We start from the raw sequence: 23,869 nt of genomic DNA, 5'->3' as shown, positions 1-23,869 counted from the left end.
CTCTGTGGTATTCAGGAGGAAGAAAAAGGAGAAAGTAAATACAGAATTGTGACTTTCTGTTTAGCTTAATAAAGATTTTAGTAATCCAGCCAGGCATGGTGGCTCACACCTGTAATCCCAGCACTTTGGGAGGCTGAGGTGGGTGGATCACAAGGACCATCCTGGCCAACATAGTGAAACCCCGTCTCTACTAAAAATACAAAAAAATTAGCTGGGCGTGGTGGTGGGCACCTGTAGTCCCAGCTACTCAGGAGGCTGAGGCAGGAGAATGGCGGGAACCTGGTAGGCAGAGCTTTCAGTGAGTGGAGATCGTGATCGTGCCACTGTACTCCAGCCTGGGGACAAAACAAGACTCCATCTCAAAAAAAAAAAAAAAAAAAAAAAAAAGATTTTAATAATCCAAGGGAGTAGAAGTGTACTCTACAAGGGAGTAGAAGTAGCAGGTCTGGTTGATATTTTGAACAAGTAGGTTAGAAAGCTGTCCTTTGCAGTTCCCAGCAGTAGATTAAAATTTGTAGTGGAGGCCGGGTGCGGTGGCTCAGGCCTGTAATCCCAGCACTTTGGGAGGCCTAGACGGGCGGATCACGAGGTCAGGAGATTGAGACCATCCTGGCTAACACGGTGAAACCCCGTCTCTACTAAAAAGTACAAAAAACTAGCTGGGCGAGGTGGCGGGCACCTGTAGTCCCAGCTACTCAGGAGGCTGAGGCAGGAGAATGGTGTAAACCCAGGAGGCGGAGCTTGCAGTGAGCTGAGATCCGGCCACTGCACTCCAGCCTGGGCGACAGAGCGAGACTCCATCTCAAAAAAAAAAAAAAAAATTTGGAGTGGAGCTTTCGGAATAATCTTTGCTGTTTTTCTTTGTTTGTTTGTTTGTTTGTTTGTTAATAGAGATGAGGTCTCATTTTGTTGCCCAGACTTGTCTCAAACTCCTGGCCTCAAGCATTCCTCCTATCTCAGCCTTCCAAAGTTTTGAGATTACAGTGTGAACCACTAAACCTGGCCTCTTTTTCTTTTTTTATTCTTGTTATATCGCTGATCTCATATGACATCCTCTCTTTGGTTCCAGACTGTAAAAGGTGGGATTTCAGAGACACGTATTGAAAAGAGAATTGTGATCACAGGAGATGCTGATATTGACCATGATCAGGTGAGAATGTTGAGGAGCTCTGGGCCTGGGAGGGGTCCCTGGGCAGGAAGACTGACGAATACAGGGGTTTGTTTGCCATCTTCATCTGCAAAAAGCCTCTTTGGCCACTCTAGCTCTTAGTTGAGAAGAAAGGCAAAGAGAATCAAAGTAAGAGGCCTGTGGGATGGAGGCCACAGATTGAGGAGTCAGGAAATGTAATGGAAAGAACATGAGCTTTGGATTCCAAGACTCGATTCAATTGCTGGTTCTTACTATATTCTAGCTGTTAACTCTCTGGGCCTCCATTCCACATCTGTAAGATGAAGATGATAGTATCTCCCTCTCAGGGTAGTTGTGAGAATCGGGTGAAATACTGGATGAACAGCTGGTGGCACATGGTGAGCTCAGTTAAATGGAGCTATTGTTATTCCAAAGGTAAAGGTACCTGAACCCATGCTAGACAACATCAAAACAAAGAGAAGCATGCCCCTACCCTTAGAGAGTGGAACAGCTGAGAAGACACGAGCGGGGGCATAGTATAGTGGATAAGACACCAGCAGACTCGAAACTTGTTTTCTGCCCTACATCTTTAACTTGCTGTGTGACCTTGGGCAAATCACTTTACCACTGATTTTTTTCTCCTTTCCTAAAAGAGAGTGGGTTGATCTAGATAATTTCTGGGCCTGAGTGCTAAAATTCTATATTTTTATGTTAATTGGGTGCTAATTGTGTGCTGCAAGCAATTAGCAAATAATAAGGTCAGGATTAATGTTCCCAATTCTCTACTGGGTGATGTTAGAACAGTAAAGCTGCAGAGAAGAGGGGGCGGAAGACACTGCATGCAAATGCTTCTGGAATCACTGACAGGGTTGCTGGAGCAATAATTCTGTGGCCTTTTTATGCTGATATGCTGAGTGCCTTTAAAAAAAGAAAAACTGAGCTACAGTGCTGGCAGTTCCCTTGGAGGCAGGGTTGAGAGTTACAGCTGAGAATAGCGGGCACAGGGTCCCAGAAATGAGGCCACAAAGCCTAAATATCTTGCAGCCTGTTGGCCCGGCTCAGTGGGTCCTGCTGCTTGAGAAGCCTGCACCCACCCACTCAGTGTGGTGTGATCTGAGCCCCTGCTATGTGCTCAGTCTGCACTAGATGGCAAAAGCAGTGGGGTTAAAGGTGTTTGAGGTTTGGAGTGAGACAGACCTGGGTTGAATCCTGACTCTGCGACCTAACTGGTTATATGCCCTTGAGCAACTTATCTTACTAATCTGAGCTCTAGTTTCACCATCTGTAAAATAAGGATGATTATAGGTTTCTTCCAGGGTCATAAGGGCCAAGCACACTCGATAGCTCAGAGAGATGCTCTAGTGTCCCTCAGTTCTTCTAGTTACTGAGAGTGCATGGAAGGGGTAAGCTGTGGTACACTCTGGCTGGGGAGGGAGGCACTTTAAGAACTGTTAAGGAGAAGCAGTGTGGAGCAGCAGACTTTCATACAGAGGTGGGCGGAGGCAGAATCACCAAAGAGAAGACTTGAACTGGGCTTGAGTGTGAGCAGATGGGTTGGGCAAACAGGATCAGGGAGAATGGGCAGGGGCCCATAGAGGTGCTAGTTCTAAGAATGCCATTCATAGAGCCAAAAGAGGGTTTTCTTTCTTCCCTTGCCCCTTCTAAAGATGATTCTTAAGAGCCAGGTGAGTAGTCAGCTGGTCATTTCTAGCTGAGTCCTTTTCCATAAGGGAGCCTACAAATTCAGAGACTGCAGCCCAAAGAGGATGGTGTTTTTGCTCTTTTGACTTTCCCTCTGCTCTCTTTAGCTTTTCTAAAGTAATCAAAGCTCTTCCAGATCCTCAAACGAAACCCTCAGAAACTAAACACAGTGTGGTAAAGAGGAAAGTCTGATTGACTTGAGTTAAAATCCCTATTGCACAGCTGGGCGCGGTGGCTCACGCCTATAATCCCAGCACTTTGGGAGGCCAAGCAGGGTGGATCACCTGAGGTCAGGAGTTTGAGACCAGCCTGGCCAATGTGGCAGAACACCATCTCTACTAAAAATATAGAAATTAGCCACGCGTGGTCACAGGCACCTGTAACCCCAGCTACTTGGGAGGCTGGGGCATGAGAATCGCTTGAACCCAGGAGGCAGAGGTTTCAGTGAGTCAAGATCACGCCACTGCACTCCAGCCTGGGCAGTGAGACTCCATCTCAAAAAGAAAAAAAAAAAAAAAAAAAAAAATCCCTGTTTCACTACCTACTAGCTATGAAACAATAAACACTTGACTGAAATTCGGTTTCCTCACCTATAAGATGCAAATAATGACATTACCTTAATTCACTAAGTTGTAAAGTTCAAGTAAATAATAAGTAATGATAATACTTATCTTAATAAATAACAATATAGTTATTAATAAATAATAATAGAGTTTAAGTAATAAGTAATGTGCTTAGGCTAGTGCATGGCATGTAACAGTCCCTTCTCCTCTTCCTTCCTTTCTTCTGTTTTGGCCAAGGACATCTCTTCCTTTTTCTTGCACACTTCTTTACTTTCCTCTCCTGTCCTGAACTTGCCAGTTACCCCACGTTGAACATAGAATTTGTTTTGTCCTTTAGATTCATATCTTGAGTGAATCCTCTCTGACCCCCCTAAGTATAACAGATAGATAATAGATAGGTATAATAGATAATATGGGCCGGGCGCGGTGGCTCACACCTGTCTTCCCAGCACTTTGGGAGGCCAAGCCAGGTGGATCATTTGAGGTCAGGAGTTCCAGACCAGCCTGGCCAACATGGTGAAACCCCATCTCTACTAAAAATACAAAAATTAGCTGGGTGCAGTGGTACATGCCTATAATCCCAGATACTTGGGAGGCTGAGGCAGGAGAATTGCTTGAACCTGGGAGGCGGAGGTTGCAGTGAGCCGAGATCACACTACTGCACTCCAGCCTGGGTGACAGAGCGAGACTCCATCTCAAAAAAAAAAAAAAAAAAAAGATCATGTAACAGATACAGCTATGACCCCTGAAGCCCCTCTCTAGTTCCTGGAAGTCAGCGCTAACCTTCCCTGTCCCTGTGTTAACAGTCCAGAAGCCTCCCTATGCAGGATAGGGTGGGTAAGGTAATTATCAGCTTGGCTTAGCCCAAAGCTGCCCTGGTACTACAGACAGGACTACTGGATTTGTCAGAACATCAGAGAAATGATGACCCCTGCCTTCCTTTGCTGTCAGGCTATTTTCTGCCTCATGGCCCTTGTTTCTGTCTTTTGTAGGTTCTTGTACAAGCCATCAAGGAGGCAAAGGAGCAGCACCCAGACATGTCAGTGACCAAGGTGGTCGTCCACCAGGAGACCGAGATTGCTGATGAGTGAGCTCAGGTACTGGGCGTTCCTGCTGGGGGTGAGGGGGCCCACTGTCCCAGCCTGAGAGGGCTCTGGATAGGACCCTCGGACACACTGGGAGCCCACCCCCCCAAAGAGGTGTCTGCCCTGGGACTTGATAAAGGCAAAGGAGAGGCTGATGAGGAAGATATAGGAAATTATTAAGTATTTGGCTCCAACTAAAGCAGCCTGTAGCAGTGCCAGCAGTATTGGGTAAGAGGAGGGACCCAAACTTGGGTATAAGCCCCCAGTCACCTCCTGTCCTAAGTCTTCATGCATCCTGCTGGAAATCCACTTCACCTTCTCCCTCTCTTCTCTCTACTGCTCTGCTCACTGCTGTCTCAAGTCTCTTTTTTTTTGAGTCGGAGTCTCACTCTGTCGCCCAGGCTTGATGAGTGCAGTGGCATGATCTCAGCTCACTGCAACCTCTGCCTCCCGGGTTCAAACAATTCTTCTGCCTTAGCCTCCCAAGAAGCTGGGGCTACAGGCATGTGCCACCATGTCCAGCTAATTTTTGTATTTTTAGTAGAGACGGGGTTTCACCTTGTTGGCCAGGTTAATCTCGACTTCCTGACCTCAGGTGATCCACCCGCCTCGACCTCTCAAAGTGCTGGGATTACAGGGGTGAGCCACTGCGCCCAGCCAGTCACAGGTGTCTTTGAGCTAGAACCTGGGAGAGCCAGAGGAAAACAAAACCAAGAAGAGCAGGACCAGGCTGTCTGGAGATGGGTGGGCATGCAGAGCAGGGAGGGAATGGCTGAAGCTCCGAGACCAGAGTAAAGAGCTGGGAGCAGGGAAGCTGCTTTTTGGGAACCAGGGATCCAGATAAATTCATGCCTAAAAGTAATTTACAAATGACTTGAAGAAGCCACCAGTGTAACTAGGTGGGGACCGGTCCCTGTAAAGCTGCTCACATCGCCATGGTCACTGACGGCCACAGGAACTTGGCAATGAGACTGGGAAGCTTTTTCCTTTGCAGGATTTAAATTTTGCTTCTTTGTTTCCTCTAGGAACTAACCTACCCCAACTCTCTGCCCTTCTCCCGTCCAAGAGAAACCAGCAAAATGATAAAGAAGCTAACCTGCCATAGTCAGACTTCAGACTTTAAAGATTATTCTAAATCACCAGAAAATTAATTTCATTTTCTATTGGGAGTTTATACCAAGAGATTCTTCTAGATCTCACTGATCCTTTTGAAGAGCTTTTTCTATATTAGGACATCAGAATTGTTCAACTTTTCACTCTATGGACTGTTTTAAGAGTTTTGGGGTTTTTTTAATTGGGTGGTTTGCAACCCCTTTACAGCCTAGCCTCTGCCCATTTATTTCCAACCCCAACAGACACTGACAGGGTCCATGGAATTCTTCGGGAAATCCTCCAAGGACTCTTGTCAGCTGTGTTGGAGGCCAAAGCCAGCTTAGTGGGACTTCCGCATTTCTCCCTAGTCTTATCCCCTTTGGATGACAGCGGAAACTTCATGAACCAGCCCTTTCTCAGAGCCAGTGATGTGAGTGTATCAGAACGCCAGTCGGCACCAGCCCTGATCCACAGACCTCGGAATGAGGCCCCTGTTTCTTTGTTGCAGGTGGTTTTGGCAAGGCAGAGCCCTCTGCTGAATCCACACACCTTGGAACAGTACCCCCTGTTCCTTTGTTGTGGGTGGTTTTGGTAAGGCAGAGCCCTCTGCTGAGAATGTAGTATTGTTTTTCTCCTCTCCCTCCTGCTTTCTTTTTGGAGCTTCTTTGGGTCAAAGACATAAGAAGTTGCTTCAGATATCTGATACTGTGAATGTTTGAACATATCCGTGGCCTTCACCTCTCCAGCTACCCTCTTACCTCATCAGAAGCAGTGGCTCAGCTAAGTGCTCCCCCAGCTCCCATCTCAGGAGACCAAATCTCACAGAAAAATAGGCACTTTGGGCCAAAAGCTCTAATGGAACATTTGTAGTGGTGATTTGGGGAAGGAAAGTTAATGAGGTTTTTAAAATAAGGTTTTCTAGTTTTGAGAGTGTACACTTCACACAGGGGAATGGGGTTACTTCTGTCAGATCCTGGGCCTTTCTTTCATCCCAAATGACAAGGAATGTGGCTCAGAGAAGAGGTTGTGGGTTTTCCTTTTTTGACCTTTCTTCTCTCAACAGGAACCTGCCTGAGGACACCCTTCTAGAGCAAGGAATTGGCTTTTAGGAGCCATCCTCCCCACAAGACACCACATGGCAAAGGGTACAAGCCCCAGCCCTGCTCATTCCCACTCACCAGCTGAGGTCTGTCAGGTTTTGAAGGCTTGATTTTGTGGTGGGTTTGGGGCTTAGTTTTTCTTTTTTTGGTTTTGATTTTTGAAAATAAAGATAATACCCTAATTCCTGGTAAGGATTTGGGGCATAGTTTTTTTGTTTTTGTTTTTTTGAGATGGAGTTTTGCTCTTGTTGCCCAGGCTGGAGTGCTGTGGCACAATCTTGGCTCACTGCAACCTCCACCTCCCAGGTTCAAGTAATTCTCCTGCTTCAGCCTCCCAAGTAGCTGGGATGATAGGTGCGCACCACCATGCCCAGCTAATTTTTGTATTTTTAGTAGAAATGGGGTTTCACCATGTTAGCCAGGCTGGTCTCAAACTCTGGACCTCAGGTGATCCACCCACCTTGGCCTCCCAAAGTGCTGGGGTTATAGGTATGAACTACCGCGCCCGGCCGATTTGGGGCATTTTTATTCAACAGAACTTTTCTAACCTTTCAACTGCTTCCCACAAATACATTGGCCTGGAGGCTTCTTAGAATCCCAGTTCCAGGCTAGAAGTGAACTTCCTAAAATAGACAGCGGGTATTGGGCAGCAGTCACTGGGATTCAAGGGCAGTGAGCAAGATAAATGTCTAAAGCTGATTCTCCCAACATCGTCCAAAGGCTCCACTGCCTGAGTTTTGTTTCGGCTGGTTTGAACTCATTTTGGGTGTGTGCATTTTTCTTTTGGTACCCATGTGAGACATGAACAACAGGAGGAAGGGAAAGAGCCCAGGTGGGATGTGGGACAGGCTTGGGGGAAAGAGCTTGTCCTATCTCAGGAACAGACTTACAGGCTGTGGGCAGAGGGTCTGAAAGGTGGGGCTTTGGGGTAGTGCCCAAGCCTGGCCATATTGCCAGGAGTGGTGACAAGTGAGAAATGCAGCTTACATCAAACACACACGTGGTGCATGGCCACTGCCTGACAGCCAGATGGCCCGTAGAAAGAGCTACCAGGGCTCCCAGACTTGTGGAACAAAGAGGATGGGGAAAAGGCAGAGGGGCACTGAGTGTCCCTTTAAAACTAACACACTGAATATTCTGTGCGATCCAGAACAGTGTGGCAGCTTTCACAGCACAGGACCATTCATCAGGGGCCTAAACGTTTCCCTCAACTCTGTCACCAACTCACTTCTCTCGGGTTCCTTGTCTGTAAATTGGATGAGAAGAGCTCTAATGCCTTTCAGGCTCTAAGAAACCATAGATTTGGACAAGCCCAGCAAGATGGGTGTCCTTCCAGGCCTCGTCCCCTTTCCTCCATCTCTGGCAACAGTTCTTAGGGTTTGGCAATTGTTTGGATTTTTTTTCTTTCTGCAGTTGTGTGTATGTGTTTGTGTGAAGAAAAACAGACTCTGTCCAGGTAGAAATGGTGAAGAGGGGGAAGAGAATTACATTTCCAGGGTCAGAAACTTGGCAACAGTTTTCCTGAAGTGACTCAGACACACCACAGTAACAACTCTTGCTGCAATTTTATTTTCATTTGAGAAATAAAGATTTCCTCCAAGCCACATGAGGACTCTGGCACCCACCCACAAAGCAAGACCTGTATTTATAAGCCTAGGGCTCAGGGAGCCTAACTGCAGGACCTGTCAGGGCACCGTGACCTATCCCCCTCCCCCAGGCCCATCAGTGTGTGTTGGGGGGATGCTTGGCAGCTGGGGGTGAGGAGACAACAGACCTCGGGAAATGGAGCCAGAGCTGTGGCCTAAATGATGCCCTTTGATGCTCACGGGAAATTTCTGCCCAGGATCTCAGCCCCAGGCTGCTTGTTTCTACAAATCTCTCTCAAATGTATTATTTTGGTGACAAAAATGAAGGAGCTTTGTAAATTTTTTAAAAATTATGAATCATATCAAGTAGTTGTTTACATTTCTTGAAAAAATAAGAACTCTGGCAGCAGAATCAGATTGGCAGAATCCTTAGACTACACAGGCAATAATCAAGTCTGCTGTTTTGGCCTTTTGTAGTAGGAGAAGTGGTTGTAGTGTTTAGATATGTGTTTGGTCTTGCTTCTTGTATTGCATTTTTTTCAATAAACAACAACAAAAAGAACTGACTCTGTGAGGATTGATCCACTTTTAAATTTTTCTTCTACCAGCAACTTGGGAAAAATTAAATATGGGTGGGGGAGACCTAAACTCAAGCCATTTTCTAAAGTAAGTTACCCACATTGACCAAAATGCAGCTTCAACGTTGGGTAAAGGGATTTCTGAGAACTGGCCAATGCCTTTTGCCAGCTGCAGTGAGATGCTGCAGCATAGGCCACGATAAAGGAAGGAGAGAAGGGGCTTCTCAGACTTGTCTGCAGAAGGGCCCAGACCTCGGTATGAAGGCATTGGCAGTCGTGTAGCTCTAGAGGGATATACCCCAGATGGCTGAGGGAAGAAAGGGATTGAGGTGGTAGGAGTTCAAGCCTCAGTCCCCGTCCCAGATGGCAGTGGAGAGTCGCACCCCATGGTCCATCTTCCCAGAGGCCCCACTCCATCACCAGTGCCGCCTTGGAGGGAGCCTGCCCCAGCCTGCAACATCCCACCCTACCTCCCAGTCTTAGGGGCCCTTGCCCACTACTTTCTTGAGTTTGCCAAGACGCCGGGTACATCTCCCAGTCACCTTGGCCTGGACCTCCAGACCCCTTAGGGCTAAGGCCACTTACAGAGGCTGAAGAAATTCCTGAGGCGAGTCCTCCACACTCCACAGTGAAACACACCCTCTCGAGCTCACTGAGCCCTAGTGCAGCTGGCATTTCTCTGCCCACATGCAGGTCAGGATGCCCTTCACAGCTGCTGTGGTCAGAGCATCCATCCCTAACCTGGGATGTGACTGAAACATCTGTTAGACGTTGGGACTCCTGATCCTCTGGTCCATGCTGCAGCCTCAGAGCAGGCTGTTTTCCCCCCACTTCAGACCCGGGCCCCCAAGTCCCCTCCTCCTCCCAATTTGGCATAGCCCCCAAGACTGAGGCGGTCCAGCCGTGGCCAGCTTCGGTGAGCACAGTCCCGAGCTGCTGGGGCCCCAAGGAGGAGCTCCCCAAGGCCCAGATCCAGAGACTTGGAATGTTCAATGCAGGAGCCAGAGGGCTGCACGGTGATGATCACATGGCCAGTCTGCGTCCGTGGACCCCAGGGTGGGGGCAGCCCAGGGCCCTTCAGCGGGTAGCTGTTGAGCAGGGCAGGTAACCCCAAGCGAGGATTAGCAGGCTCTGAACGCAGACTCCGCACTGACGGAACGGGTGAAGTACCCCGATGCGGGGACGGGTCCCAGATTTCTGGCTCTGCGCAGCCTACGGCTCGGGGAGTCCTAGGGCCAGGGCTGGGAAGGAGGGCGCAGTCCCAGCCGGGACGTCGGGGGGCCGGAGCGCCTGGGCCCGCAGCACCCCCTGGCGGAGCCGTCGCGTCTCCAAGTCTCGGTTCTCATACAGCAGCGTGTTGGCACAGATGAACACGAACAGGCCGACACCCATGATCACCGGCCCGAGGAGCCGCAGTCGCTCGTGCGGGCCGTGAGCCCGGCCCCCGCCGCGACCCTCGCGTCGCAGCTCGCTCAACTGAGGCGAGCTGGTATTGACGGCCCTGGACCCCAGGGCCCCGGCCCGGTGCGGCCAGTAGCCGGCCACTGCGATGCCCATACCCACCAGTACCACGAGCGCCCCCAGCGCCGCGAACGCCCCCGACGGCGAGCGCAGCCGCAGCCGCGCCCGCACCCGCAGTGGCTCCGGCGGGGAGCGCGGACGCCGGCGGCGGCCCAGGCGGCGGCCCAGACGAGAGACGCGGCCCTCGGGACTCCTCCGCACCTCCCCGCATTCTTCGGGGCTCCCAGCTGTCATCTCGCCGTCGTCTGGGCGCTCTGCAGAGAGAAGATGGGAGGCAAGGACTGGACCGACGGGCCTCTAGCTTCAGGGTGCCAGGTTCGGGGCGCAAATCCAGGAGGGAAGCTCCGGCCGCCCAGCCCAGGCCGCTTGGAGATCCCTGGCGGCCACCCCCGGAATTTCCCGGGCGGCGAGGCGGGGAGCCGCCCCCGCTCGGGTTTTCCGCAGCGGAGCTCCGAGCCAGGGACGCGCGGCAGAAGCCGGAGTTGGCCCGGCCCGCGGGCGGAGAGGAGGGAGGAGGGCGCAGGATGCACCCTGGCGCATCCCGGGCTGAGAGTCTCCTGCCGCCTGTGTCCGGTTCGCAAGCCCGCGGGTCTTGGGCCTTGGGAAACGTGCGGCCCCCAGTAGCCGCGTCTCCAGGGTAAGTACTTCCCGGGCTCGACCCCACCCCCGCACGTGGCTGCACCGTAGCAAAGGGGCGGGGGCGCTCGGGCCTCCCAGGTCCGCAGGGGTCGCTTGCCTGGCCCCACCTCCCCCCTACTGCGCTTTACATACCGCAGCGCGGGAGGAGGGGGCGTCACCGGCTCCAGCCTCTCCCTGCCCGCCCCCTCCTTCCAGACCTCCTCCGCCGGCACCGAAGCTGCAGCTGGAGCGACTTGAGCTAGACACCGGGAAGACCGCTCGGACCAAGACCAGCCAGCCAGAGAGGCGGCGCCGACTTCGCCCAAGATTTCCATCAAGTCCACGCATGAGAGGCCTCTCCCTCCCTCAGCGGCCGGGCTGGGGCCACGGCAGGAGGCGGGGGTGCCGGTCCGGGCACTGGGCCCCCCGGGACGGATGCCCTCCCGGCTCCCCCGTCGGCCTGGGCAAGGCTGTTCCCAGGTTGCGGCGTTTCCAATTCGGGCTCCTCCGGATGAATCATCCCCCTTTCCCGCCGCCTGGCCTCCTTTCCCGCCTCCTCCGCCCGAGGCCTCCGTGGCCCGTGGCCCGGCCAGAGCAGCACCGCCCCTGCGCCTCGGGATCCGGGCCGCACAGCTTAAGCTCTCCGGATTGCTGGCCGCGCCCTGCCTGCGGCCTGTGGCCTGGATCCCGGCTCCAGCAGGAGTAGCCGAGCTGCGTGCGGTGTGGCCCCCACGAAAGGGAGGGCGAGGGAGAAGACGCGGCCCCCACCCAGGCGCCCCAGGCCGCAGGAGAGGAGGCTCAGGGCCTAGCTGTCCAGGGTCGTCCTCACTGCTCGCGTCCGCTTCCTAAAAAACCACCGCGCTGGAGCCCGTAGCCGAAACCTTGGGGAGGCAGCCTTGCTCCCCCACCCACGCCCCATCTGCACCCCGAAGCTCAAAGCAGGACACCCATCCCTGCCTCCGACCGGAGCGCTCAAGGCCGGGGCCTAGCAGGGAGCCGCCACTCTCCCGCGTCCAAAGCCTGGTTTCACAGATTGCAACTACGGCCCAGGGAGGCCAGGGAGCCTGCCCGACCCCGCACTAGGCGGGTACTCTGCCAGGTCCGACGCCGGGCTCCGGGGCCCCAGCCCTAGGCCCCTCTCAGGACAGCCACGGGGAGTGTCCGGGAGGAAGCGAGGCCCATCCCCTCCTTGTCCCTGAGTTTGCAGCCCTTTCCCCAACCCGCAACCGGAGGAGCGATCACCGCTTCAAGCCAGAGCTGGCGCCCCCAGCCCCGGCTCCAGCAAGGTCACCCGGAGACCCCACGCGTCGCTGCCGCGAGGGAGGCGAAAACAAGCAGAGTGGGGACATGGGGACACGCTCAGAGACCCCGCGCCGTGGAGGGAGTGGGCCGACGCTGGGGACACCAGGGAGGCGGAAACGGGGACACAGCGCACAACCCGACGGAAGCTGCTGAGGCCGAGTACCCAGGACTCCAGGGTCCCGCCACCGCCCGCGTCCACACTCCCGCCTAGGAAAACTGGAGGGCCGCGCTCCCGCCCCCAGGGGCCCTGACCGAGGGAGGAACCAAACGAAAAGTTGGGAAAAGTGGAGTGCGGACCCCTGGACCCCAGCTCGGCTCACCTGGTGCCGCAGCGCCGCGCGGGTCTGGGTCCCAATCCGCGCGCCAAGGCTCCCGAGCCCCCCGCGTCTCCACTGCCGGGCCCCCGCCCCGGCCCCGGCTCCGCCCCGGCCCCGCCTCCAGCCCCCGGGACCGTCCGACCCGCGCCGTGCCTGGCCCCACTGGCGGCAGCTCAGGTCGGAGATTCGCAGGTAGGCGCCGTGTGCGCGCCTGGTGACTCCGGTCACCCGGGGCCCGAGTCCTGCCATCCCCACTCTCCCACCCACAGCTTACATCGGTCGCAAAGGCCCAGAAGGGCGCCCCCTTTCTGCATGGGGAAACTGAGACCCGGGACCCAGGAGCTGCGACACCCGCACGTCCTCCCCCGCCTCCCAGAGCCCCTCATCCCAGGCTCCCGGGGAGCTTCCCGGAGGAGGCGGCCCGCGTCCCTGCTCTGCCCCGGCCCTGCAGCCCTTCCTGTCGCTGAACCTCGCGGACTTCATCTGTGCAATGGGCACCACGGCGTCAGCCTCGCAAGATGCGGAGAGGCAAGAGCCAGACGCCAAGGGCCAGCCCGGGGCGACTCCGCGAGCCCCCAGCGAAAGCAGTGCCCGGGGAGGGGCGGGCCTCGTAGCTTAACGGACCGGACGGGATGCGGAGGTGCCGCCGGGTACCCCTAAGAACAGGCGCCCCTTCGCCAGTGGGGAAGCGGGTTTGTTCCCAATAACGGGGAGGGTACTGAGAGCTGCGACCCCGCCGACGGGCCCGAAGAGGGCAGCCGGTCCTTCGCGCCCTCCCGCCCCTGGAGGCAGGAATGCAGAGCCGGGGAGCCGGGGAGCCAGGGCGGCCGGCGGTCGGCCCAGTTTCCATGATGCGCGGGGAGGGCTCGGGGGAGGCGGCGGCCGATTTCCAGGTTCAGCGGTCAGGCCGGGCCCCCCGGGAGGAATTTCCGGCCTAGGATTGATTAAGGCCCGCCCCTCCCCCCGGCCGTGGAGACCCCCGGCGCGCGGCCTGGGGGAGGGGCGCTAATGAGACCCGGCTGCGCGCCGCGGGCGGGGAGAGGACCCGAGGAAGGGGTGGGCCGAGGCCACCCCCGACGCGGGGCGGAGCCGGGTCCCGGTGCCTCACGGCCAGGCCAGACCTTGAACCCGAGCTCCCGCCCTCTGTGTCGGCGGAGACTGGATGTGCATCAGCGCCCCCGGGACCCCCTCTCCCAGCTCTTGGGAGCCAAGCCTCCTTGAGAGCCCCCTCGGGGGATCGGTGAGGTCACGGGCGGACCAGAGGGGCCACAGTGGGGAAGACCCAGCCTCGGCTCCCGGTCTTCATCCCTGCGAGTCCGGGTGCGAGAGCGAAGCCAGGGCCTCCTTCCTGCCTCCCCAGTCCGACTGGAGTCTCCTGAGGTCTCGGCCCGCTCCACGGAGGCCCTCCTCCAGCTCTTTTGCCTGGGACCCCTGCCACCATCGACCCTCCCCTTCGTCCACTCCCCGCACACTGACCCCACCGCGGTCGCACCTCTGCCTCCCACCCCTGGGCTCCCTCAATCCCACCCCACGCCTGCCCCTCCCGGCCCACTGCTCTTCCTGCAACAAACCCGGCTTCTGGTCCGACTCCCTGGGCCCCTCGATCATCCCCTGCCTCCAGCTCTGTGAAGGGCCCTTTGTCCACCCAAGCACGGGTCAGCCTTGGCCCCTTCCTCTCCCCCTCTCATCCCACCCACAGAGCCTTTGGGGCTCTGCTCTTTTCATCTGGGGCCAGCCACCTTCTCCCTTTCCCGTGGCCACTGTGCTGCTCCGGTGTCCAGGCTCCTCCTGGAGCCCATGGTCTCCTGCCTCCCCGTGTCCCAGTGCGCTGCACAGGCAGCAAGGGTTTCCACTCTGAATCTGAGCCTGCCACTCCCTGCTTAAAACCATCAGTGACTCCCCAAATCGAGGTTGAAATCTCTTTTTGTCTCCACAAACTGGCTCTGGGCCTCTTACACTCCCTCGGGGCTTGGTTGGTCCTTGCTTCCCAGCAGAAACACTTACCCCCGGTCGTGCCCTTGCCGCCTTCTACGCATCCTTCAGACCCTGGGCCTTCCTCCAGCCCTCAGACCAGGTCAGTACCCGCTCTCCTGCTCCGTTATACATCCTCCGGACACCAGCAGCTTCCCTGTGCACCTGCAAACTGAAACCACTGGGAGTGGAGTCTGTTTCCTGTCTGTGTCCCCACTGGCCATGACTCTGAGGGGCAGGACTGGGTCTGTCTTGCTCATCCCTGGAGCCCTGTGCCCAGCACAGTGTCTGCCCACAGCTGGCCATCCCCATTAGAGAAGGGTGTGCAGGCCTGTGTCTCCTCCAGCCGGAATCCCTGATCTCCACGCCAGGTGCCCTGGCCCAGACAGCAGGAGAGAAAGGACTCCTCTCTGTCTCAGACTCCACATTTGTACAAAGGGAGAAATAATACCTACCCCGCAGTGTTGTTTTGAAGGTTAAGTAAGAGTTCACATGTGGCCAGGTGCGGTGGCTCACACTTGTAATCCCAGCACTTTGAGAGGCTGAGGAGGGAGGATCACTTGAGCCTAGGAGTTCAAGACCAGCCAGGGCAACATAACAAGACCCTGTCTCTACAAAAAATTTAAAAATTAGCCAGGCACCATGGCACATGCCTATAGTCCCAGCTACTCGGGAGACTGAGGCAGGAGGATCTCTTGACCCCAGAAGTTTGAGGCTACAGCGAACCATGATTGCAAAGCCTGGGTGACAGAGTGAGATCCTGTTTCAAATTTTTTTTTTTTTTTTTTTTTGAGACGGAGTCTCGCTCTGTCACCCGGGCTGGAGTACAGTGGCCGGATCTCAGCTCACTGCAAGCTCCACCTCCCAGGTTCATGCCATTCTCCTGCCTCAGCCTCCTGAGTAGCTGGGACTACAGGCGCCCGCCACCTCGCCCAGCTAGTTTTTTGTATTTTTTTAGTAGAGACGGGGTTTCACCATGTTAGCCAGGATGGTCTCGGCCTCCCAAAGTGCTGGGATTACAGGCGTGAGCCACCGCGCCCTGCTCAAAAATGTTTTAAAGGGGCAGAGTGTGGTGGCTCATGCCTGTAATCCCAGCACTTTGGGAGGCCGAGATGGGAGGATGACTTGAGATCAGGAGTTCAAGACCAGCCTGGCCAAATGGTGAAACGTCATCTCTACTAAAAATACAAAAATTAGCTGGGTGTGGTGGTGGGTGCCTGTAATTCCAGCTACTCGGGAGGCTGAGGCAGGAGAATCACTTGAACCCAGGAGGTGGAGGTTGCAGTTAGCCAAGATGGCACCACTGCACTCCAGCCTGGGTGACAGAGTCTACTTTGTCTAAAAAGGAAAAGCAAAAGCTTGTATAATAGGAAGATGACCAAATAAGGAAACAAATGAGTTCTTCAAAGGAGATTTATTGTCCAGGAAAGGATTCTATGGACCCTGAAAGGATTTGGAGAAGAGGTATATAAGCTTGATCCCAGGAGGCGGAGGTTGCAGTGAGCTGAGATGGCACCACTGTACTCCAGCCTGGGTGACAGAGTGAGACTCGGTCTCAAAAAAAAAATTAAAAAAAGGGTTCACATGTTGAGTGCCTGGCACAAAGTGGGTTCCAGCAAACACCTGTCCCTCTTCTGACCATGACGTTTCAGGTACAGAGGGCAGTGTCTGGGGGTGGGTAGAAACCTTCCCTGGGGTCACTGGGGTGACAGAGGAGGGAAGGGCCCCCTTTCCCAGATGTCCTGTTTAATTCTCTTGAGAGCTCCAGGAGGTCAGTGCTACGCCCAGTTCACATATGTGGCTGGGAAGAGGCAAAGCAGCCCACCCACAGGCGTGGCCAGGCTGATCAGTGCCCACTTCTGTTGGAGGGACCTTCCCCAGGGCTGCTTGGTTAGGCCCTGTGAATGTGCAGCTGTGTGGGCAGCTAGTGGCCTCAATATTGGGACACTGATTGCGCCCAGGAGCCCAGGAGCCTTCCTGAATCTGCCCTGGCACCTGTGTGACCTGGACTCCACTTCTGAATTTGGAGGGGCCTGGATGAGATGTCCCCTGGGGACCAGGGGGTGAACATTTCTCCCCTAACCTTCTCTGTGGAAGCAGGAAACCTGATTCAGTGACCCCAAGACCCCTGCCAACCTAAGGCTCCATGTCCTCTCCAAAAGCCACCTCATAGAGGGAATGGCTATTGCCTCCTGCATGTCCGCCCTCCCTGGGCCACGGCACAGTGGGGCCTGCAAATTCATTTTCTCCCATCCCCACTTTAGGAACATCCCATCTGGGCTGCCTGGGCTCCAGTCTCTGGATGGCTGGGAGGGCTCAGAGGACACAGCCTGCTGCTAAGGTGGTCTCTGACACTGTGCCTTACGGCTCCTATCCAGAGACACCACTCAACTAAGAATTTGGAGCCCAGCTTCAAAGAGGAGAACATAGTCTGGGGCGTGGTGTCGCTGTTGCTGCTGAGTCGTCTGCTGGGTGCTGGGCAAGTCCCAGCCCTTCTCACTACCCCTGCGTCTGTCATGAGCCCTTCGTAGGTACGACTGGCGTGCAGAGTCAGGGAGAGATGATTGGAAAGTAGAATCCAGATTCCCAGTCTCAATGCCCCATTATATAAAGGCTGAATCAATACTCAGAGAGGGGCAATGACTTGCCCAGGGTGACCTAGCTAAGGAATGGTGGAGTTGGACTTTAAGCCCCATAGTCACAAAGTCCTATTTGGGACTCAGGATCTTAGAGGGCAAAGGTCCTGAAATGTGAACCCCAAATCCATCTCCTCCCACTGCATGAAAGCTCTGACCTGGGTGAATCTGGGCTCCTTACGAATGTCTGTGGGCTCCTGCAGAAGCATGAGCAAGAATGAGCTCCCCATCTCCATGGCTCTCTGTAGCCCAGAGAAGACACAGAGGCAGAGCCTGGGTAAAGCTGGGAAGGTCAAGGAGATGAGACCCTCCTGTGATGCCAGCCTCCTGCCTGAGTCCTTTGGCAGAGGGATAACAGTAGGAACAGCACCATCTCACTGAGCTGCCCCTGGCTACCAGGACCTTTGTACCCATCACTTAAGAGTGCAAGACAGGCCGGGCGCGGTGGCTCAAGCCTGTAATCCCAGCACTTTGGGAGGCCGAGACGGGCAGATCACGAGGTCAGGAGTTCGAGACCATCCTGGCTAACACGGTGAAACCCCGTCTCTACTAAAAAAATACAAAAAACTAGCCGGGCGAGGTGGCTGGCGCCTGTAGTCCCAGCTGCTCGGGAGGCTGAGGCAGGAAAATAGCGTAAACCCGGGAGGCGGAGCTTGCAGTGAGCTGAGATCTGGCCACTGTACTCCAGCCCGGGTGACAGAGCGAGACTCCGTCTCAAAAAAAAAAAAAAAAAAAAAAAAGAGTGCAAGACAATCCTGTGAACCTGGCGCAGCACTCACCTGTAGCACACATGTGGAAACAGCTTCACCAGGTTGAGCCCTGTCTGTGGTCACACAGCTGGTCAGTGGCGGAGCCAGGGTCAGAAGTAGGTGCGGTGGGGTTTTTGTTGTTGTTGTTGTTTTGTTTTGGGTTTTTTTGAAATGGAGTCTCACTCTGTTACCCAGGCTGGAGTGCAGTGGCACGATCTCAGCTCACTGCAACCTCCACCTCCCGGGTTCAAGCGATTCTCCTGTCACAGCCTCCTGAGTAGCTCGGATTACAGGCACGTGCCACCACACCCGGCTAATTTTTTGTATTTTTACTAAAGACGGGGTTTCACCATGTTGGCCAGCTGGTCTTGAACTCCTGACTTCAGGTGATCTGCCCGCCTCAGTCTCCCAGAGTGCTGGGATCACAGGCATGAGCCATTGCACCCGGCCTGTTTTTTTGTTTTGTTTTGTTTTGTTTTTTTGAGACGGAGTTTCACTCTTGTTGCCCAGGCTGGAGTGCAGTGGCGCCATCTCAGCTCACTGCAACTTCCACCTCCCAGGTTCAAGTGATTCTCCTGCCTCAGCCTCCCTAGTAGCTGGGATTATAGGCATGTGCCACCACGCCCGGCCAATTTTGTATTTTTAGCGAAGACAGGGTTTCTCCATGTTGGTCAGGCTGGTCTTGAACTCCTGACCTCAGGTGATCCGCCTGCCTCGGCCTCCCAAAGTGCGGGGATTACAAGGCATGAGCCACCGTGCCTGACCATGTTTTGTTTTTTAAGACAGGCCTTTCTATGTTGCCCAGGATGGAGTACAATGGCTCTATCACAGCTCACTGCAACCTCAAACTGCTGGCCTCAAGCAACCTTCCCTCTTTGGCCTCCCAGAGCACTGGGCCTGTAGGCATGAGCCACTGCGCCCAGCCGTAGAAGCAGGTTTCTTGGTTTGTTGGTTTGTTTTGAGACAGGGTCTCCCTTTGTTGCCCAGGCTGGAGTGCAGTGGCACGGTCTTGGTTCACTGCAACTTCTGCGTCCCAGGTTCGAGCAATTCTCCTGTCTCAGCCTCCCAAGTAGCTGGGATCACGGGCATGTGCCACCACACCTGGCTAACTTTTGTATTTTTATTTATTTATTTATTTGAGATGGAGTTTGGGTCTTGTTGACCTGGCTGGAGTGCAATGAGTGGCACAATCTCTGCTCACTGCAACCTCCGCCTCCCGGTTTCAAGCATTCTCCTACCTCAGCCTCCTGAGTAGCTAGGATTACAGGCATGTGTCACTACGCCTGGCTAATTTTTGCATTTTTAGCAGAGACAAGGTGTCACCATGTTGGCCTGGCTGGTCTCAAACTCCTGACCTCATGTGATCTACCCGCCTTGGCCTCTCAAAGTGTGAGCCACCGCACCTGGCCCAGATTACTTGTTTGTTTTTGAGATGCAGTTTCACTCTTGTTGCCTGGACTGGAGTGCAATGGCACGGTCTTGGCTCACTGAAACCTCCTCCTCCCAGTTTTGAGCAATTCTCCTGCCTCAGCCTCCCAAAGTGCTTGGATCCCCCCTCCTCGGCCTCCCAAAGTGCTGGGATTACAGGCATGAGCCACCGCGCCTGGCCGCCAGTTAACTTCTTTATGCTGCTGTTTCCTCCTCTACGGAGGGCTATTAAGATCAAACCCCTCAGGTCTGGTAGCAGCAAACACAGAGCACAGTTGGGGGATGGCTTTTCTGGCCTTCAGCTGGTGCTCGTTTCTCTCCCCTGTAGAGTGTGAGGCTGAGGCAACTGATTGCATGTCTTCAGCCATGTCCTCTGGGTTGGCTGTTAGGGAACAGAGAGGAAGCAGTCCTAGGCCCTATCCAGATGCCTCAGGGGCTGGGGTGAAGACTTGTCCACCAAAAGTGGAAGAAGCCACAGCTGACTGCTTGAGGAGTCATGCCCCCATAACCTCAGGGCAGATGGTTCACTTCTCAAGCCTGTTTCTGCCTCAGACTACCTGCCAATTACCCATCTCAGAGGGTCATCAGAGATGGCTGAGCCCTGCCAGACGTGTCCGATAAACCTTAGCTGCCTTTATTGTTATTGTTATTATTTCTATTAACTGAGCTCTGATGTTCTACCTCGTATCTGTGGCCTTTTTCAAATTCTTCTTCTTTTTTTTTTGAGACAGGGTCTTGCTCTGTCACCCAGGCTGGAGTGCAGTGGTGCGATCATAGCTCACTACTGCCTCAAGTGATCCTCTCACATCAGTCTCCAGAGTAGCTAAGACCTCAGATGTGCACTACCATGCCCAGCTAACTTTTGTGTTTTTTCTAGAGACAGGGTCTCACCATGTTGCCCAACTCCTGGCCTCCAGCGATCCCCCCCACCTCGGCCTCCCAGAGTATTGGAATTACAGACGTGAGCCACCGCTCCCAGCTTTTTCAAATGATTGAATGTTCCAGTGGGCTCAGCCTGGATTAGACATCTATCTCCAGTTCAATCAGCTAAGGATTAGAGGGAGGGAACAGGGTCAGGAAGCCTGGAGAGGCTGGACACGTGGATTCTCTCGGAAGCCTGGGAGGTGGTGACGGGGATCCCTGCAAGTGACTAGCAGCCTAGGGGATGCACATGCTGGACCTTGGGAGTTGGGTGATCCAAGGGCTTGAAGTAGGGCTGCTGGCTGAAAGTGTGACTGTGGGCACTTACCTGCCACCCATGTGTCCAGCAGGGGAATGAGGCTGGAGGGTCCTGGGAAGATCTGCTGCTCACTCCTCCTTTTGGGAGGACTCATAGGTCACAGGTCACAGCAAGGCGCATGGGGTAGGAGAAGCCTCCATTGAGGAAATTACATATATGCCCCCCCCGCCGACCCCTGCCACTGTAAAGAAAAAAGCACTGTTGCGCCGGAAGATGTGCTTCAGAGAGGGAGCAGAGCAACAGCCGGCCGTGGCTGACACCAAGAAATGTGTGTTTGGCTGGGCATGGTGGCTCACACCTGTACTCCCAGCACTTTAGAAGCCTGAGGTGGGCAGACAGTTTGAGGCCACACATTCCAGACCAGCCTAGGCAACATAGCAAGGCCCTGTCTCTGAAAAATAAAGAAAGAAAATGAAAGAAAAAGAAAGAAAGAGAGGGAAGGAGGGAAGAAGGAAGGGAGGGAGGGAAGGGCTGGGCCCAGTGGCTCATGGCTGTAATCCCAACACTTTGGGAGGCCAAGGCAGGCGGATCATCTGAGGTCAGGAGTTCGAGACTAACCTGGCCAACATGGTGAAACCCTGTCTCTACTAAAAATTAAAAAAAAATTAGCCAGGTGTGATGGCGCAGGCCTGTAGTCCCAGCTACTCAGGAGGCTGAGGCAGGAGAATCACCAGAACCAGAAAGCAGAGGTTGCAATGAGCCAAGATCACGCCACTGCACTCCAGCCTGGGCGACAGAGGGACTCCATCTCAAAAAAAAATGTAAAGAAGGAAAGGAGGGAGGGAAGAAGGGAAGGAAAGAAGGAAAAAAGGAAGGAGAAAGAGAAAGAAGAAAGAAAAAGAAGAAAGAAAGGAAAGAAAGAAAGAGAGAGAGAGAGAGAGAAAGAGAAAGGATGAGCACATTGGCTCACGCCTGTAATCCCAGCACTTTGGGAGGCTGAGGTGGGGGGATCACAAGGTCAGGAGTTCGAGAGCAGCCTGGCCAATATGGTGAAACCCCGTCTCTACTAAAAATACAAAAAATAGGTGAGCATGGTGGTGTGTGCCTGTAGTCCCAGCTACTTGAGAGGCTGAGGCGGAAGAATCCCTTGAACCCAGGAGGGCGGAGGTTGCAGTGAGCTGAGATTGTGCCACTGCACTCCAGCCTGGGCAACAGAGCAAGGCTCTGTCTCAAAAAGAAAAAAAAAGAAATAAAAGAAAAATAAAAAGAAAAAGAAAGGAGAAGGAAGGAAGGAGAGAGTGAGGGAGGGAGGGAACCCGTCTGCCTGCGTTGTGCAACACTGTGATTGGAATGATTTGTTACTCTAGCGTAACCCACTGCCAACAGACTGGTACTCGTGGCCATAGTAAGCCCTTGTTAAATAGTCAGAAATGGGACGATTGCCAGTTACAGAACAATGGGCCTGGCTCATGCTACCAGAGGAGAGTTTGAGAGCAGGGACTTACTGGAGCAAGAGAGAAGGGAGTTCGTCTTTGCTGTAGCTGTTCGGAGTGGGCAGGGAGACCCTGGCCCTCTCCTTCCTGTTGCTCTGCCCTCCCTCCGGTGTGGCAGTCTCCCTGTCTGGTGGTTGAAGACACTTGCTGTTCCCTCTCCGAATCTGCAGACCATCCAGGGAGAAAGGGGTTTAGGAGCCCTGCGTTGCAATGCAGCCAATGCACACCCAGAACGCTCATCCAGCACACCCTTTGTCTCAGCTAGGGTGCGTGGCCACGTGGGAGACAACTCAGAGTCTGCCACAGACACCACGGGGACAGGGCTCTTCCATTTGGTGACAAATCACACTGCTGGTGAGATACTGAGCTGCACGTTGCTGGGAAGGAAAACAGAGGCTGGACCTCTGGGATTCCGCTGAGAAACCTGCAGGGCAGGCCCCAGGTCTGGTTATAGAGTATCTAAACACAAGGCCCAAATTTCTTGCCAAACCGTCATATACTTAGGAATTGAAATCACCCCAACAACCCGGTCACTAACTACCGACCGCATGGCCCTAATACGTAACCTTCTTCCCCCTCAAGATGCAAAAGAAATTCAATCCTTCTTAGGTCTAATAGGTTTCTTCAGACATTGGATCCCCAATTTTGGAATCCTAGCCAAACCTTTATACGCCGCAGTTAAAGAAACCCCACATGGGCCTTTGTCCAACCCCAAGTTAATCTCGACTCATTTCACCTGCTTAAAAGCTTGCCTTCTCTCACAACCCACTCTCTCACTGCCTGATTTCCAGCGTCCCTTCCAACTCTTTATAGATGAAAGGCAGAAAGTGGCAGTTGGTCTCTTAGCCCAGCCTGTCGGTAACACCCACCGTCCTGTGGCCTATCTATCCAAACAGCTAGACCCAACTGTACAAGGCTGACAACCCTGTCTGCGTGCGTTAGCAGCGGCAGCCTGCCTGACCCAGGAAGCAAAAAAGCTCATTAGAGGCAGTAATCTAACAGTCCTCTCCACACACCATCTTCAGGATCTCATCTCTCATAAAAGTATTAGCCACTTAACTCCATCCCGGCTCCAACTTTTCCATCTCTTATTCATAGAAGACCCCACTGTTACTTTAGAAGTTTGCTCCTCTCTAAATCCAGCCACTTTACTGCCAGACCCTCTTAAACCACCGCATACTAAACATTCTTGTCCTGAGGTCCTGGAGGCTCAACCCCCCAGCCACCTACACTTGCATGACCGGCCCCTTCAGAATGCACAACTAACCCTATTTGTGGATGGCAGCTCCTTTATCAACCCTCAAGGAAACAGGCAGGATATGCAGTAGTTACCTCTTCCACAGTTTTAGAGGCAAAACCCCTACCACAAGGGACCACATCACAGCAGGCAGAACTCACTGCACTAACCAAGGCACTCCTACTATCAAAAGGAAAAACAGTAAACATATACACAGATTCTAAATATGCTTTTCTAATTGCACACACCCATTCAGTCATCTGGAAAGAGAGAGGGTTTTTAACCACCGGCGGTACGCCTATTATTAACAAAAACCAAATACTCAAACTACTAGATGCACTGTCGGCACCTTCCAAGGTAGCCATTATACATTGTAAAGGGCACCAAACTTCATCTAACCCAGTAGCAGCTGGCAACAATTTCGCTGACATCACTGCCAAGTCAGCTGCCGGATTTTCCACTCCTAAGCCTCCTTCTGCCTGTTTTCTCTCCCCCCAGTATGCCCCTAATTACACTCAGGAAGAAAAGGCTAAGCTATTACAAAATCCAACAGCCAAACTAACTACAGGTGACTGGATATATA

The 23,869-nt window shown here is 53.8% G+C and overlaps 2 protein-coding genes across 23 annotated transcripts in view; one reads left to right on the top strand and one right to left on the bottom strand.

The window, feature by feature from the left end:
• Nucleotides 1–8,815, top strand: part of EPB41 (erythrocyte membrane protein band 4.1) — a 231,993-nt gene extending 223,178 nt beyond the window's left edge. For all 22 annotated transcript variants that reach the window (XM_033227467.1, XM_033227452.1, XM_033227449.1 and 19 more), the window contains 3 exons: nt 1,070–1,150; nt 4,386–4,490; nt 5,504–8,815. In XM_033227467.1, the coding sequence (XP_033083358.1) occupies nt 1,070–1,150; nt 4,386–4,484 (180 nt within the window). In that variant the 3' untranslated portion in view covers nt 4,485–4,490; nt 5,504–8,815. The remainder of the gene's footprint in view (nt 1–1,069; nt 1,151–4,385; nt 4,491–5,503) is intronic.
• Nucleotides 8,217–11,210, bottom strand: TMEM200B (transmembrane protein 200B). Its single transcript, XM_033227474.1, is given in 3 exon segments — nt 8,217–10,106; nt 10,109–10,609; nt 11,127–11,210. Coding segments are annotated over 2 exon segments (921 nt in total). The 5' UTR covers nt 10,590–10,609; nt 11,127–11,210; the 3' UTR covers nt 8,217–9,666.
• Between the last annotated feature and the right edge of the window lie 12,659 nt (nt 11,211–23,869).

This window comes from Trachypithecus francoisi, unplaced genomic scaffold, assembly GCF_009764315.1.
Source record: "Trachypithecus francoisi isolate TF-2019V2 unplaced genomic scaffold, Tfra_2.0 Lachesis_group12, whole genome shotgun sequence".
Taxonomy (NCBI): domain Eukaryota; kingdom Metazoa; phylum Chordata; class Mammalia; order Primates; family Cercopithecidae; genus Trachypithecus; species Trachypithecus francoisi.
The sequence above is the reverse complement of the archived record's forward strand: the minus strand, read 5'-3'. Positions and strand labels throughout refer to the sequence as shown.